Genomic DNA, 15,672 nt, shown 5'->3' on the forward strand with positions numbered 1-15,672 from the left:
ACAAGAATAAAACTCCATCTCAAAAAAAAAAAAAAAAAAATCAAAAACTTAGCCAGGCATGGTGGTGCACACCTGTAGTCCCAGCTACACAGGAGGCTGATCATGCCACTGCACTCAGCTTGGGCAACAGAGTGAGACCCTGTGTCAAAAAAAAAAAAAAAGCTCTCAGATATCCTCGCCTTGGAATTTATTATTCTTATAGAAAGAAAGGTCAAGTCCTTCTTGAAATTCTGTCTTCCTTGAGTTTCCGTGCTGTATATTGTCCTGCTTCTCTGGCATTTATGATCTCTACTGTTGTTTCTTTCCTGCTGCTGGAAGGGCTGCCTTCTAGCCCTTGGGCGTCTACTCCTGTCCTATGTTGATTAGAATTAAAAGATATGTATTTGAAACCTAACGCTGCCACCTGTTATCAGTGCAAACTTGGGAAAGCTGCATAACTCCTAGGAGCCTCACTTTCTTCTCTCTTCTAAAATACCTCCAATAGTAATACCTTATGGGCTTATTGGTGAAGCTCAAACAAGATATTATGTGAGGCAACACATCTTTGTAAATGGTGCAAAAATGTTCATTGTTAGTGATTATGTACTTTCAACCATATTTTTATACGTGAATGACTATTAAATTGGCATTGCCACAAACATTTCTTTCTTCATACCTCTGCTCACGTTACTCCTCCCCCTCTGACCTCTCTCCTACCTCATATATGCTGATTATTATTATCATCTGCATTAATAGACAAGTATATAGAGAGGTTTCAAAGATGAAGAGACAGTTCTGGGTAGAAAACAATGAGAACTGCAGAAAATTGAAACTAATGCTTTCAGAGTAAAATTAAATGAAGTATTCCCACTAAGAAAGTTTCTAGTTCTAGGCTTCTTAGTGCTTAATGAAGTATTCTTATTGAATAGGATTCAAATCTAATGAAGTCATTTATTTGCTGCCAGCCCTTAGAGATGGAAATGATCAGATGTAGTAGTAGATGGAAGCATGTCATTAACTTACTTTGAGTAGTAACTGATAGTTCTAAAGTCAGGTAGCAAAAATATAATATGCATGTTTCTAAAAATTATCATGGTGGTATAACATGCCACTTGATCTGTTTAAGCGTAAAGGAAATCTACTAGATTGTGAACTCCTTGAGGACAAAGAGTATCTTATGCTTCTGTGTCCCATGTTTCTTTGAATAGTGCTAGAGACATAATAGATGATTAGGAATAGATGTAGTCTGATTTTTAAAAACCTTTGCTTTTTTCCTATTTCATTCTATGAAATGTTTATCTTTTTTTTTCCTACCTTTTTGTGAAAAAAAAATTTATGGCCAGGTATGGTGGCTCACACCTGTAATCTCAGCACTTAGGGAGGCCAGGGCAGGCAGATCACTTGAACCCAGGAGTTTGAGACCAACCTGGGCAACATAGTGAAACCTTGCTCTACTAAAAATACAAAAATTAGCCAGGCATAGTGGCGGGTGCCTGTAATCCCAGTTACTTGGGAGGCTGAGCCAGGAGAATCGCTTGAACCCAGAAGGCAGAGGCTGCAGTGAGCCAAGATCATGCTGCTGCACTCGAGCCTGAGTGATAGAGCGAGGCCCTGTCCCAAAAAGAAAATGTTTTTTAGAGGCAGGGTCTTGCTCTGTCACCCAGGCTGTAGTGCAGTGATGCAGCCATAGCTTAGTGCAGCCTTGAATTCCTGGGCTCAAGCAGTCCGCCTGCCTCAGCCTCCTGGGTAGTTGGGACTACAGGCACACGCCACCACACCCAGCTTTTCTGTTTGGAACTTTTTGTTTCCTTAAGGATAAAAAAAAATCTAATGCTGATTTAAAATATATCATAGTAGTTGGGAATACTATCCTAGAGTATGACTGCAAGTCACTTAAACTCTCAGTGTTGTACTTGTCCTGTCTATAAAATGTGAAGGAATAATGGTATCTATAGCAATGAATTATCTTGAAGTGTTATCCATGTAAAATGCTTAGCACAGTACTTGGCATACAAATATTTTATAGATGTTAGTTATTATTACTGTTTTCCTTCCACTACTGCTATCCACAGTGATACAAGTTTGACCATGTCCCCACCCAAATCTCATCTTGAATTGTAGCTCCCATAATTCCCACATGTCAAGGGAAGGACCTGGTGGGAGGTAATTGAATCATGGGAGCAGGTCTTTCCCGTGCTGTTCTCATGATAGTGAATAAGTCTCATGAGAGCTGATGGTTTTGTAAAGGGGAGTTCCCCTACACAAGCCCCCTTGCCTGCCGCTAGGTAAGATGTGACTTTGCTCCTCATTTGCCTTCAGCCATGATTGTGAGGCCTCCCCAGCCATGTGGAACTGTGAGTCAGTTGAACCTCTTTTCTTTATAAATTACCCAGTTTCAGGTTTATCTTTATTAGCAGCATGACAACGGACTAATACACACAGTTATAAGGAATTTCACTTTGCTACATCATGACTTTAGTGTGTCTAGGATTGAGAAGTAAGAGTTACAGAACTTCCTCAGGATCTGGGTATTTAGAACCGTTCATGACAGAAACACATACCTCAGTATTGAGAGGATTGGGCAGGGGTTCAGTCACACTTAGTCTCTAAGCTGCACACTGAAGTGGAGGACTCTGGTCTTTTGGAGAGAGAGCAAGCATTGCCAGAATAAGGAGAGGGTCACGTGAGGGGGATTTGTGGTAAAGTGTTTGTGGAAGAGCACAGCAAGAGGGGGTGTTGTCAGGAGAGGCCAGTTGTGGTGCTCTGTGTGATTTCACAAGGGTGCCTGACCTCTTTTTGGTCACTATACGTTGGGTCTGGTTTCAGTCTTTCTGAAGTGGAAACCTCACTCTGTCATGTTCCCAGAGTTGATTAGAGCCTAGACAACTGGTTGAATGGTGCTCATTGTCATAAAGAATTGCTATATGAGCCAGAATGCCACTTTATTAATCAGATGGAAGAACTACCAGGCAGAAGAACACAAACATCACTGTTCAGGCATGCCCTATTCTTGTAGTCAGGCCACTTGAGAAGTCGGATTATAATTAGAAGGCTGCTTTGGTGAGTACAAAGTCTGAGAAACAGTTACGCAAGTCCACAAATCAAAGGTTCCCCTCCCTTGGACGTGGTTCAAGAAGTCTGCCAACCTCTGGTTCTTTTGACCTTCACTTTCTACATTTTGGGCTAGCCAATTAAATTATCATAGAATATGTATGAATCAATAGGTTAGCCCTGAGTTTATTAAATTGCTATGAGGCTGGGCCAGGTGGCTCAAGCCTGTAATCCCAGCACTTTGGGAGGCCGAGAACGGGTGGATCACGAGGAGTCAGGAGATCAAGGACCATCTCTGGCAACCACCGTGAAACCCCGTCTCTACTAAAAATACAAAAAACTAGCCAGGGAGGGCGGGCGCCTGTAGTCCCAGCTACTCGGGGAGGCTGAGGCAGGAGAATGGCCGTAAACCCAGGGAGGCGGAGCTTGCAGTGAGGCTGAGATCCGGCCACTGCACTCCAGCCTGGGCGATAGAGCGAGACTCCGTCTCAAAAAAATAAATAATAAATTAAATAAATAAATAAATAATATAAATAAATAAATAAATAAATAAATTGCTATGAAATTCCAGTCCTGCCTCTCTCTTTTACGCCTCCTGGAGATTACCCAGGTCACCCTGGTTGGAATTTGGAGTATAACTTGACTCCCATTGTCAGAAATTTGTAGACAATGTCATTTTACTCCCCTGATGCTATCTGTTAGGTACAGAATTTACCTGTTTAAGGCTCAGAAGGCAACCATAGTCCTCAAGTCTTCAAACTGTTTGGGAGTACCCTATTGTCATATCTGTGAACCCCTTATATTTAGAGATCTGCAGGATGGAGAGGTGGAAAAGATATGAACAGGAGATAGCAGTTACTAATCTAAAATGTAGACATAGGTGGGAGTTGCTAAAAGTTCCAAGCTCTCTTAGGACTACAGAAAGAAACCCTTCCCTCAAAGCTTGTCTTGTTCATTTCCTCAATCTGAAGCTATCGCCAACATGAACATTGATCACCTCATGTGCTATTTTAAGGTGGTTGAAGTAAAAAGGATATAGATGCCATTTGTAACATCTCAGTGTATTTTGTTTAGGGCTCTTCTACTTTGGGTTTGTTTAGAGATGGCGGAACAAATTGTTAACAGTGAATATTCATGAAGAGGAGGAGGGGAGACACTTTGACTTTCAATTTGTATACCTCCATATGTTTTGACTTTCCCCTTCAGTAGTTGCATACAACTTTTCTAATGTTTTAAAAATCAATTGAAAAAACTTAAAGATTGGATAACAATATTATAATATTTATCATGATTATTGTTGAGCTTTTGACACTGGAACTGTTGCTGTTATTAGTATCCATGACATTAGGTAACACTTATTAAGGACCTCTTACATCCTGGATAATATAATAAGCATATTGCAAAATTATCCCTGACTTTTACAGCAAGCTGGTAAAGTAAATTCTGATTATTCTCATTTCATCAGTGCAAAATTGAGACTTCAGGAGGTTGGGTAACTTATCCTAATCTTGAAGAGGTAAGTGAAGGAGCCAAAGTTTGAACTCTAGACTCTTCAACTCCAGAGCTGAAGCACTTTGTTATTGTTAATACTTTATATCAAGTTACCCTATTTCTTGTACTCTCAATTAAAAGGTACCAAAGTTAAATACCAGTAATTGAGCATCTCTGGAAGAGTCGATGAATAACTATCTCATTGGTTGTGATATCTGAACTTTGAGCTAAGCAATGGAAAGGGTTATTACAGAAAAAGAAGGCCAGGTGCAGTGGCTCACTCCTGCAATCCAGCACTTTAGGAGGCCATTGCTGGGCAGATTGCTTGAGCCCAGGAGTTTGAGATCAGCCTGGGCAATATAGTGAGACCCCATCTCTATTTCTACTTTTTAAAAATAAAGGTATTTTAAAAATATTATCTAAAATAATATCTTACATTCATATGGCATTGCTTGAAACGAGATTAAAATATGGTAAAAAATGTGTACTCAAAATCGCATTCAGTTTACTGCTTGGTAACAACTTAATTGGCAAAATGCAAATTGTTAGAAATGTACATTTCAGGTTATAATATAAAAATGGAAAAATCCATCCTTTTTTCACAGCATTGATGTATGAATTGAATATAATTCTGTGTTTATATATGTTTCTTTCAGGGCTCGTGGTTGGATTTATCCTAACCATTGCAAATTTCAGCTTTTTTACCTCTTTGCTGATGTTTTTCTTGTCTTCTTCAAAACTCACTAAATGGAAGGGAGAAATGAAGAAGCGTCTAGATTCAGAATATAAGGAAGGTAAGATTATGTTTGATATTATTCAAAATAGTAAACTTCATTTCATCCTAACATAAGCTTTTTTTTTTAGACCGAGTCTCGCTCTGTCACCCAGGCTGGAGTGCAGTGGCGCAATCTTGGCTCCTTGCAAGCTCTGCCTCCCAGGTTCACGCCATTCTCCTGGCTCAGCCTCCCGAGTAGCTGAGACTACAGGTGCCTGCAACCATGCCTGGCTAATTTTTTGTATTTTTAGTAGACGGGGTTTCACCGTGTTAGCCGGGACGGTCTCAATCTTCTGACCTCGTGATCCGCCTGCCTCGGCCTCCCAAAGTGCTGGGATTACAAGCGTGAGCCACTGCGCCCGGCCAACATAAGCTTTCAATCAGAATGTTGTTTAGACTGTCAAAACACATCAATTTTATATGAGAATTCCTTTAGTAGCCAAATTGAGTTTATAATTTATTTCACAACAATGGGAAATAACAGCAGAATTTTAGAAGCACTAGAGTCTATCATAATTTTTCCAGATTTGTTAATAACAGTATAGAATCTGGGCAGATGTACCATAACACTTTTACTGTTTTGAAATATGTTTTCGTTGTTTTTCTTTTCTTAAACTTTAAAACATAAACACCTATAACTGCATGGTTTTTCTTCTAAGGAGAAGGCATTTGTTTGTCCTTTTCATCTGTTTGTTTCCAGGTGGGCAAAGGAATTGGATTCAGGTGTTCTGTAATGGAGCTGTACCCACAGAACTGGCCCTGCTGTACATGATAGAAAATGGCCCTGGGGAAATCCCAGTCGATTTTTCCAAACAGTACTCCGCTTCCTGGATGTGTTTGTCTCTCTTGGCTGCACTGGCCTGCTCTGCTGGAGACACATGGGCTTCAGAAGTTGGCACAGTTCTGAGTAAAAGTCCTCCAAGACTGATAACAACCTGGGAGAAAGTTCCAGTTGGTGAGTCCTTTTCTTCTTTTTGACCTATGGGCAGACACAGTTGGTGAGTCTTGATTTGAGAGTCTTTAAAAAAAAACCAAAAAAACCTCTTGATTTAATGTATTTCTTATTTTAGAGCCTTTTAAAAACTTTATTTAGTCTCTTTAATAATTGGAAAATTTCTATAGGCTATTAAATTGGTAATAATAAATAGTATTTGCAGGAAATGTTAGCAAGACCTAGATAAGCAATACAGGAACACAGAGATTGATTTGCAAACATATCAGTAGGGAAGGAAAAGAAAGGGAACAATGGAATATTTATTGAGGGCCTGTTATGGTATCAGTGCTTTAACACATATCTCAATTCTCCATTATCAACATTATCAACAGCTACATAGGTTGAACATCGCAAATCTGAAAATCCAAAATCCAAAATGCTCCAAAATCTTAAACTTTTTGAACATTGACATGATGCTCACAGGAAATGTTCATTGGAACATTTCAGATTTACGTTTTTCAGATTTGGGTGTTCAACTGGTAAGTCTCTATAACGCAAATATTCCAAACTCTGAAAAAATTTGAAATCCAAAACACTTCTGGTCCGAAGCAGTTCGGGTAAAGAGAATACTCAACCTGTACTGCTTTTTCTTTTTGTCTTCTGATGCTTCTCTTTTCGTCCCCTTCTTTTCTTTCTACCCCATCCTATCCCCCCATCATCGCCTTCTCCTCCTTTTTCTTCTCCTCTTCTTCATCATCGTTATAACAGCTAACACATTTTAGATACCTACTTCAGAGCACTATTGTAACTGCTTTACACGGATTGCCACTTAGTACTCCTAATAATCATATGAATTGGTTCTTTTATTATTTCTGTCTTATAAAGAAACTAAAGGACAAAGAAGTTAGGTAAATTAACTACAGTCACATAGCTTAAGAGTAGCAGAATTGGGCCTGGCAAGGTGGCTCACACCTGTCGTCCCAGTTAATAGAGAGACTGAGGTGGGAGGATCACTTGAGCCTGGAGTTGGAGGCTACAGTAAGCTATGATCACACCATTGTACTCTAGCCTGGTTGATAGAGCAAAACCCTGTCTCTGAAAAGAGAGAGAGAGATTGAGAGAGAGAAGCGGAACCAAGATTGAAACCAGGGAGTCTGGCTTCATTGAACCATTCTGCTTCATTGCTTAAAATGTCGAGAGTTGCTGAGGAGAAAATACTATTTTCTAAATAGCTACAGTATTTAGATTGCTTTAAAGAGAATGCTTTCTTTAAATTAGTCTTGATTAGATAGGTACCTTGCTGTCCTTGCCTTTATGTGTTTGCTGATTATTAACCAGATGATTTTCTACATGTTTCTTCTTCAGGTACCAATGGAGGAGTTACAGTGGTGGGCCTTGTCTCCAGTCTCCTTGGTGGTACCTTTGTGGGCATTGCATACTTCCTCACACAGCTGATTTTTGTGAATGATTTAGACATTTCTGCCCCCCAGTGGCCAATTATTGCATTTGGTGGTTTAGCTGGATTACTAGGATCAATTGTGGACTCATACTTAGGGGCTATAATGCAGTATACTGGTAAGAACATTCCTTCATTCTTGCAACTTATTGGTATGTTAAAGAAATAGGGAAAAGAAAGAAAAAATGTCAACAATGAAAACAAATCCAAAGACACAGGGTGTTGAGGGACTAGAAATGATAGGGCAAAGTCTCTCACAATTTTGGTTTTCTTATTCTTTTGTATTAAATTAATTGAAAGAGAATTAGTCGAATTAGTCCTGCACAGCAGTGATTCTCAGCTGTGTGGGGAAGACGCAATAGTGCAGAGAACAGACGCTTTTGTGTGGGCCATTACCTAATCCCAGAAAAGCAAGACATTTTGGATCATATCATTTTAACACAATTCCTTCCATTCATTTTTCTATTCCATTTGAGGGATAATTGTACTAATCTGACTATACATACCACCTACTTTTTTACTGTGGTATCATGCTAGCTATTCTTGCCCCTGAGTTTTTTTTTGCTTCAATCAAGATATACGGTAGATGGCTGGGTGCAGTGGCTCACATCTAAATCCCAGCACTTTGGGAGGCCAAGCGGGTTGGATCACTTGAGGTCAGGAGTTCGAGACTAGCCTGGCCAACATGGTGAAACTCCATCTCTACTAAAATAAAAAAATTGTCTGGCGTGGGGCGCCTGCCTGTTATCTCAGCTACTTGGGAGGCTGAGGCAGGAGAATTGCATGAACCTGGGAGGCGGAGATTGCAGTGAGCCGAGATCATGACACTGCACTCTAGCCTGGGCAACAGAGCAAGATTCCATCTCAAAAAAAAAAAAAAAAAGATATCTGGTAGAGTGGTAGAGTATGCTTTTCTCAAAATTTTCTGTGCTTTGCTTCTAAGGCTCTCCCATCCTATCAGTGTACTCACATATTCTGTTAGGTGTGTATTTGCTCCTCACTCTCATCAACCATGTTTCTCTTTTGACATCAGGAAGAGGTTGGAAGGCTAGAGAAGGGTTCTCTCAGTACAGTCCTCCCAGCGCTCTTCATGCCTCAGAAAATTTATGTGCCCTTCCTCCCCTCTCCCCATCAGTCAGAATATTTGTTCTCCATTTTGTTAGTCTCATTTAGATTTTAAGGACGAAGCAATCTGATCTTAATTCTCACTAAAGGGTCAATAACTCTACATGCACAAACAGTAAATATGTTTTTTAAAGAGTGTGAGTTTTATTCTAAATTAGATTCTAACTGGGAAAGTTTCTGATTGCATTGAGTGGGTTGAAAAGAAATGCGTGCAGTAGGGGAGATTTTGTAAATCTTCTTGTGCCTTCTTTGTGCCAGCCCCATGCTCAACCGTGCGTTTACAGTACTGCGGCCACAGACATGATCCCTACTCCCAGGGACCTCATAGATCAGTCTTGGAGGGGAACCACTGGGAAGGCAGGCCCAACCAGCCATTTTCATGCCCTCTCTGCTTTTCATGTTCTCTCTTCCACTTCTGAAGCAATTCCAGAGGTATTGACAGAAAATTACTGAGCATTCAAATGGGCCATTTGTAATCAAGGGTCCCATATCTCTCATCATATAAATGATCCATTAAAGTCATATAGCAAGTCACTTAGAACCTTTCAAAGATTGTCTCCTTTGGAGGAAAAAGCCTATTTTGTTCTTTTTTAAAAATTAAGTACATGTACTCTAGAACTTAAAGTATAATTTAAAAAAAAGAAAAAGAAAATAAAAAACAAAATCAAGTCATTTGGATTTTCTACCTCACTTGCTTCTTTTTCCATTCCAGGGTTGGATGAAAGCACTGGCATGGTGGTCAACAGCCCAACAAATGAGGCAAAGCACATAGCAGGGAAACCCATTCTTGATAACAATGCGGTGAATCTGTTTTCTTCTGTTCTTATTGCCCTCTTGCTCCCAACTGCTGCTTGGGGTTTTTGGCCCAGGGGATGAACTTTATTTCATTTCCACAGGTTGAAACTGGTGAGTCCAGCTAAATTTGCAATTCCAACTTCCATCCTAAGAATAATAATTGTAATGGCAAAGCAGAAATGCCAGCTCCTCCTATATTCCATTGTGATGGGATTTCACATTTTGCTCTCATCAACTCCCCTGTAACAGCTAGCATCTTTCTAGTGAAAGAGAAGAATTCCAAGAACTTACGCATACTTTTTTCTGCTGAATGGAAGTCTTGAGCAATGAAGCTATATTGTCCCTACATACTGCTATATATTGAACTGAAAGTTCTTACATAATCAGTGTCAAGTTTTGTCTTATTTTGTTTTGTTTTGTTTAAACTAGTGTGGGAAATAAAAGTGATGATATTTAAAATAGTTCTCAGTTGAAGCAGAGAAATGCCACTGTGCTAGTTGCCCAAATGTTATGTCTATTTTAAATAGTTCGAGCTGATGTGTGTGGAAGCCTAAATAAGTATAGTATCCCGAACTTCTCCCGTTCATTGCTATTCACAATTGGGAAAAGTATGGAGATTGGTTCCTAGTGAGTTTTGTGGCCTACTCCACATTTATTCTTCCTTCCTCAGGGTTAGTGATGAAAAAAAGTAAATATCTTTTTCATATGACCATTAGAATGTATGAAAAAAGTTATCTTAACTAAAAGCAAAAGAACTTTATCTTATATCTAAAAAATGTATACTTTACTATATGTTTCAGTTGCTCTCTGAGCAGAAATTATCTTCAATTTAATATGTGGAATGTATTTTCTAGCTTTCTTTGAATTATGTATGGCAGCCTGGTTTAGCATTGGCATCCTGAACAGTTAAGAGTCACTGGGAAATTATTGTGTTTCTTTATAAATTTACTATCATATCAATTGCTGGAAAATGCTATGGTTTTCTATTATTACCTTCTAAGTTGTATTCTCTCTTACACTGTAGCCTCAACTAAGGCAAATTCTGCTTTTCAATTTTGTTCTTCACTATGATTTACTGTGTGCCAAAGGAGTTTTGACATGGTACAGAGTATTGTACTAAAAGTATTTTTAAATGTTTTTCATGTGATTTCTGTACCTTCTTCCTCCTGCCCCTTTTGCTTTTTTAAAGAAAATGGGGAAGGATTTATGAATGTACCACCAGCAGAGTGGATAATGCTTACAGTTCTTTATTGGTGGCCCTACTATGATGATGATCTAGAACTGACTTACTTCAGGACAGAAAAAAAAAAAGCAATCACACCCTTAATCTTTAAGCCAGTCAGATCAGGGGGTTGCAACAATTGGGTTAGAACTTTGGGTATATATTGGAAGCACCAGGGCATGTTTGCTTTTTTTGTTTGTTTGTTTTTTGAGACAGAGTCTCACACTGTGGCCCAGGCTGGACTCCAGCACAGTGGCATGATCTCGGCTTACTGTAACCTCTGCCTCTCGGGTGCACACGATTCTCATGCCTCAGCCACCCAAGTAGCTGGGATCACAGACGTTCACCATCACGCCTGGCTAATTTTTGTATTTTTAGTAGAGACAGGGTTACGCCATGTTGGCCAGGCTGGTCTCGAACTTCTGACCTCAAGTGATCTGCCCACCTCAGCCTCCCAAAGAGCTATTACAGATGTGAGCCACTGTGCCCAGCCACCAGGGCATGTTTTTTAAAAAGTACTGTTGTCTGGGTTTCACACTGCAAAATTCTGATTTATCTGATCTAAGGTACAGCCTGGATATTAAGACTTTTTAAAGCTCTGACTGTACATTGAATCATCATGTAAGGAGGTTTTAAAACACTGTTGCCAGGGCCCCTTTCTAGACCAAGTCAGTCAGAATATTGGACAATGAGGCCCATGCATGGGTATTTTTACAAAGCTCTCTGGAAGATTCTAATGCTTAACCAAGTTGGGAAACACTGAATAAGAATATCCTGGGCCAGGCACAGTGGCTCATGCTTGTAATCCCAGCATTTTAGAAGGTCGAGGCAGGTGGATCACTTGAGGTCAGGAGTTCAAGACCAGCCTGGCCAACACGGTGAAATACTGTCTCTACTAAAAATACAAAAAATTAGTCAGGTATGGTGGTGCGTGCCTGTAGTCCCAGCTACTCAGGAGGCTGAGGCGGGAGAATTGCTGGAACCTGGGAGGTGGAGGTTGCAGTGAACCAAGTTTACACCACTGTACTCCAGCCTGGGCAACAGAGCAAGACTCCATCTCAAAAAAAAAAAAAAAGATGAAGAATATTCTAAGCACTAGAACTACTGAATAAGAATGTCCTAAAGCACTGTATCTAAGCACTTGGAAAGAATGGGACTTTTCAGTTTTCGGGAGATAACTATTAGCAACAACACAATATGTTATCTTTATGGATTAATAACTTCTGGTAATTACACAGTGTCATACAGCTACATCACTTATAAAATCATGTGTCAGTTTTCACACAGCCTGCACATTGTTCTCACATGCCCTTTTTCTTTTCCCGGAGATTCATCCTCATGACATACGAGGGGACAAAAATACTTATTGGAACTATCTTTGGATTTAGTAGAATCACTGTATCATTAACAGTTTGGGGAAATACTGCTTTGCCATCCTATATTTGAAAACTTAGGTCTAGTTGTGTTTTGCAATCAAAATTTTGAGATATTCAAAAACTAATAGGATCTGTATAAAATATTTCACTCAAAACTACTGAAAAAAGTCTGGGATAGCAGCTCATCATCAAATATACTATTTTTGTGGTGATTTATGAACATCCCCACTAAGTATAACTAAAGATCATAAAGAGCCTCAGATCAAGTTTGGTCAGGTTTTGTCACCAAACTTTATAAAGAAACTGGTTTTCATAGCTTTTTGGAGATGAGAATTGAGGATGAGAAATTGTATCTCTGTCCTTTCTTTTTGTAAGTCTTACATGTAACATCTTTTGAATTGGGTATTTAACTAATTCAACATATTTTTCCTCTTTGCAGAATGGGCAGTTCATGTTAAAAACACTTTTCATGGAAAGAGCTCTATGTAACAGTATAATAAAACTACCTACCTAGCAGTATAAAGTATACTATTTCTTTTCATACTGTTCTATGATAGAAGAGAGCGGATATATGTGGCTTGGGACAGCTCCTGAAGAAGACTTCCAGGAGTAGCGTGTTGAAAACTCATTAAATGGAGCCACCAGGAGACCAAAGAATTGATTCAGCAGGACATTCTATTACTAGCTTTTCTCATTACTTGAGTTACCTATTTCTCATATATATCTTTCCTGTTTCTAGCTGCTGTACACGTAGGATGCTGCCTGCAGAAATACCAACCCCACCCCAATTAGATAAAGGACTAGTATAGAGAGAAAGCATGTGAAATGATGTTTTAAACTTTGCCGCATGCCTGTGATATGAACAGCTGCTGCCTGTTAGGCACAGTGGGTATACTAGGGCCCAATCATCTGACCGTCCTGATGTTTTATCTAATGTTCCCAGTGCTATCACAATGAAAATGATCTGTACTAGCCACCATATCTCAAGTGAATTGTGGTGCGCTTTAAAAATGAAAACACAGCCAGGCGAGGTGGCTCATGCCTGTAATCCTAACACTTTGGGAGGCCGAGGCGGGCAGATCATGAGGTCAGGAGTTCAAGACCAGCCTGGCCAACGTAGTGAAACCCTGTCTCTACTAAAAATATAAAAATTAGCTGGGCATGGAGGTGTATGCCTGTAGTCCCAGCTACTCAGGAGGCTGAGGCATGAGAATCTCTTGAACCCAGGAGGCAGAGGTTGCAGTGAGCCGAGATCGTGCCATTGCACTCCAGCCTGGGTGACAGAGCGAGACTCCATCTTGGAAAAAAAAAAAAAGAAAAGAAAAAAATGAAAACACAATTATATGGCTTAATTATTTAATCTCCTTATGGAGTATCTATTTTTATAACTCCAAGTGGTTCTTGATATTTTTAAAATACTTAAGCATTCAATATGTATTCATTGAATTAAGTTGTTTGACTCTAATCATTGTTTCTTTTAAGAGTGACTGGAAGGTGATAATCAGCACCATATTCCTGGAGGAAAATAAAAAATGAAAAACCAGTTTGGCTGCCTGAATTTCTGAGAACTGGAATGTTTCCAGCATTTTTCAATCATGCCAAACAGTATTAATGGTTTTGAAAGTAATGAGTCAGGAATTATTGAAGAAGTGAAGGAGTGGCAGGGCAAGGCTTGACATTATTTTCCCTGATAAAACTAAACTCTCCATTTATCATAACTACCCTCTTCAAAAAAATTTGTTTTTGTAGATCTAATTGTGAATCCAGACAAGATTTATTTTTATTTATTTATTTATTTTTTAAGACAGAGTCTTACCCTATCGCCCAGGCTGGAGTGCAGTGGCATGATCATAGCTCACTGCAGCTTCAACTTCTCCAGCTCAAGTCATCCTCCCACCTCAGCCCCAGAGTAGCTTGTCCTACAGACTTGCACCACTATACCCGGCTACTTTTTTTTTTTTTTTTTTTTTATTTTTTTGTAGAGATGAATCCAGACTATGTCCTATGTTGTCCATATTGGGTTTGAGCTCCTGGGCTCAAGCGATCTTCTCACCTCGGCCTTCCAAAGTGTGGGATTACAGGTGCAAGCCATACACCCACCCACAAGTTTATTTTATAAATATGACAACTCTTTTTTTAAGTTTGGATTTTTTTTATTTTTATTAATATTAAATAATACACTGACTCTATTCCTTTTAAAATTACAACATTAGGCCAGATGTGGTAGCTCATGCTTATAATCCCAGCATTTTGGGAAGCCAAGGTGGGAGAATCACTTATGGCCAGGAGTTTGAGACCAGCCTGGGCAACATAGCAAGACCCCGTCTCTACAAAAAATAAAAAATTAGCCAAATGTGGTGTACACCTGTAGTCCCAGCCACTCAGGAAGCTGAGGTGGAGGATTATTTGAGGATGGGAGTTGGAGGCTACAATGAGCCATAATTGTGCCACTGCACTCGAACCTGGGTGATAGAAACTCTCAATTTAAAAGTAATAATAAAATAAATAAAAGTTACAACATAAGACATAAAGCGAAAGTTTTTTTTTTTTTTTTTTTTGAGAGGGTGTCTCGCTCTGTCGCCAGGCTGGAGGGCAGTGGTGCAACTTCAGCTCACTGCAACCTCCGCCTCCTGGGTTCAAGTGATTCCCCTGCCTCAGCCTCCTGAGTAGCTAGGACTACAGGTGCACCCCACCATGCCCGGCTAAAAAGCTTAAATGTTCTTTTGCCCCCACTAACCCCTCAGCAACTGAGCTCCTCCTATCTTCCCCAAGCTAATTATTGACATAAATTTGGGACATGGGCCAGGCACAGTGGCTTATGCCTATAATCCCAGCACTTTAGGTGGTTGAAGCAGGAGGATTGCATGAGGTCAGTAGTTTGAGACCAGCCTGGTTAACATAGTGAGACCCCCATTGCTACAAAAAAATTTAAAAATTAGCCAGGTGTAGTGGTGTGTGCCTGTAGTCTCAGCTACCCAGGAGGCTAAGGCAGGAGGATCACTTAAGCCCAGGAGTTCAAGGCAGCAGTGAGCTATGCTTGTACCACTGTACTCCAGTCTGGGCGGCAGAGTGAGACCCTATCTTTAAAAAATAAAAATAAATTTGCAATATTTTGTACATAATTTGTTCAAGTGTGTTTTAACACACTTTAAGCTCAGTGAAATTGTTGTAATTAGTATTGTCTTTTTGCTGCTTCAAGTCAGGTGTTTATATCCTAGAAAAATATAGGAAGAAGGCCAGGCACGGTGGCTCATGCCTGTAATCACCCTAGCACTTTGGAAGGCCGAGGTGGGTAGATCACTTAAGGTCAAGAGTTCGAGACCAGCCTGGCCAACATGGTGAAACCCCTTCTCTACTAAAAAATACAAAAATTAGCCAGGTGTAGTGGTACATGCCTGTAGTCCCAGCTACTCAGGTGGCTGAGGCACGAGAATCACTTGAACCCAGGAGGCAAAGGTTGCAGTGAAC

The 15,672-nt window shown here is 39.9% G+C and overlaps 1 protein-coding gene across 2 annotated transcripts in view; it reads left to right on the plus strand.

Annotated features, from left to right (window-relative positions):
• The window catches only part of TMEM19 (transmembrane protein 19), a 21,114-nt gene extending 8,393 nt beyond the window's left edge, over nt 1-12,721 (plus strand). Inside the window, exons 3-7 of one of the 2 annotated variants that reach the window (XM_017867511.1) lie at nt 5,178-5,315; nt 5,997-6,251; nt 7,596-7,805; nt 9,524-9,717; nt 12,644-12,721. In XM_017867511.1, the coding sequence (XP_017723000.1) occupies nt 5,178-5,315; nt 5,997-6,251; nt 7,596-7,805; nt 9,524-9,687 (767 nt within the window). In that variant the 3' untranslated portion in view covers nt 9,688-9,717; nt 12,644-12,721. Of the gene's footprint in view, nt 1-5,177; nt 5,316-5,996; nt 6,252-7,595; nt 7,806-9,523 lie in introns of both variants that reach the window. The other variant, XM_017867512.1, reaches the window with a different exon arrangement.
• Nucleotides 12,722-15,672: the final 2,951 nt, after the last annotated feature.

The sequence above is a fragment of the Rhinopithecus bieti genome, unplaced genomic scaffold (assembly GCF_001698545.2).
Source record: "Rhinopithecus bieti isolate Rb0 unplaced genomic scaffold, ASM169854v2 scaffold_3874, whole genome shotgun sequence".
NCBI lineage: Eukaryota > Metazoa > Chordata > Mammalia > Primates > Cercopithecidae > Rhinopithecus > Rhinopithecus bieti.